This window comes from Mauremys mutica, chromosome 1 (genome assembly GCF_020497125.1).
Source record: "Mauremys mutica isolate MM-2020 ecotype Southern chromosome 1, ASM2049712v1, whole genome shotgun sequence".
Classification (NCBI taxonomy): Eukaryota; Metazoa; Chordata; order Testudines; family Geoemydidae; genus Mauremys; species Mauremys mutica.
In genome coordinates, this window is record NC_059072.1 from 365,970,201 (window position 1) to 365,972,153 (window position 1,953).

General features: G+C 47.0%; 1 protein-coding gene across 1 annotated transcript; it reads left to right on the forward strand.

The window, feature by feature from the left end:
• The first annotated feature begins 597 nt into the window (after nt 1-597).
• Nucleotides 598-1,545, forward strand: LOC123369282 (olfactory receptor 52R1-like). Its single transcript, XM_045014682.1, has one exon. The coding sequence runs from the start codon at nt 598-600 to the stop codon at nt 1,543-1,545; it is 948 nt and encodes a 315-aa protein (XP_044870617.1).
• Nucleotides 1,546-1,953: the final 408 nt, after the last annotated feature.

Genomic DNA, 1,953 nt, shown 5'->3' on the forward strand with positions numbered 1-1,953 from the left:
CCACTGCTAGGAATGAGCAGGTGTTTCTGTGGAGTTGCTATCAATGACGCCCGGGTCTTTTCCCTGAGCTGTGCTCTAGTTGGGATCTATTCCCTAGCACATATTTTTGAAAAAATTGCATTTTTTTCCACTCTGAGATGTTGAGCAACTGGGTGAATGGGGAACTCTCCTCAGCATGGACTCTCTAGCCTGGCTTTCATTGCATTAAGGAACAAAGATGAATAACCAGCATCCACACTCGTGTTTCCTGCTGATTCCTATTAAGGTTTCCAGCAACACAACATGTAGGAATTATTGTCACACAGAACACCATAAAATATGGAATCGGCATTAGTAGGGCCAGTTGTTCATAATTAATTCCTCTGAAGAATGAAAATACCAGTTTTCAGTGTGCGAGGAGCACCCAATCTGCTTCACCCATGAGAACAGCCCCTAGTAGTGCATGTAGTGTCTCATATTAACACTGTCTCTCCATTCAGGTGTTTGTCCTGCGATCATCACGCTAGACCCTGGGCACATACAGGAAGTCAGGGGAACATACGGTACATGCAGGAGACACCATTCTGCCTCAGAGTTGGAAACCTTCTCCCCTATCCCATGTCAGGTTCCAACACAACTGACTTCATCAACCCCTCCACCTTCATTCTGCTGGGTATTCCTGGCCTGGAGGTGGCCCATGTCTGGATCTCCATCCCCTTCTGCACCATGTACGCCATAGCCGTCTTGGGGAACTTCACCATCCTGTTCGTTGTGAAGAGAGAGCAAAGCCTGCATGGGCCCATGTACTATTTCCTCTGCATGCTGGCCATCACCGACCTGGTCCTGTCTACGTCCATCCTGCCCAAAACACTGAGCATCTTCTGGTTCAATTCCACTGAGATCGATTTCAGTGCCTGCCTCACCCAGATGTACTTCATTCACTGCTTCACAGGGATGGAGTCTGGGATCTTCGTGGCCATGGCTTTTGATCGCTACGTGGCCATCTGCCATCCCCTGAGACATTCTACAATCCTGACAAACCATGTGGTGGCCAAGATTGGCCTTGCTGTGGTGCTGCGCGGCGGCATATTTGTACTGTTCTATCCCTTCTTGGCTAGTCAGTGGCCATATTGCAGAACCAACATCATCCCCCACACATACTGCGAACACATAGCAGTGGTGAAGCAGGCCTGCACTGACATTCATGTCAGTATTTACTACGGCGTCTTTTTGATAGTCTCTGGGATGGGTCTGGATATGTTTTTTATCACTGTGTCCTATATCCAGATCCTCAGGGCAATATTCAGCCTCCCCACAAAGGACGCCCAGCTCAAGACTTTTGGGACATGCATCTCTCATCTCTGTGCCATCTTAGCCTTTTACATCCCAGCTCTTTTCTCCTTCCTCACGCAGCGGTTTGGCCACAATGTACCCCAGCATTTTCATGTTCTCATGGCCAACATGTACCTCCTGGTGCCCCCCATGCTAAACCCCATCATCTATGGGGTGAGAACCAAACAGATCTGGGACAGGCTGCTCCAGCTCATTACTCATAAAGGGACCTAACATTTTCCCCTGGTGCTCTCGCTTTCAGACTGAGCTCCGTGCAGACCTGGCTGGTGACATGGTTTCGGACCCTATTCCCTGAATTACTGACCGGCCATTCAAAGAGACATGAAACCTTTTCCTGACCTGGCAGATTTTGGTAGGGGGTTTGTGTCAATTTTAACCATGATTCCAGTGGCTACTTAGTCATTTTAAAGCTCTAGTTTTTTTGGCAGATAGCTTAACAATTAGCTGACAGGTGCACTGTATCTAATTCCTATATAAAAGAAACAAAAATAAATAAATATTAGACCCACTCAGCTGTAATACTAACATTTTGTGGCAAGTCACTGAAGGGACACTGGTTAATTTTAGAAATTTAATGTATATTCTTACTTTGTTACTAACTCTGCAGAGTGAGGAGACCCT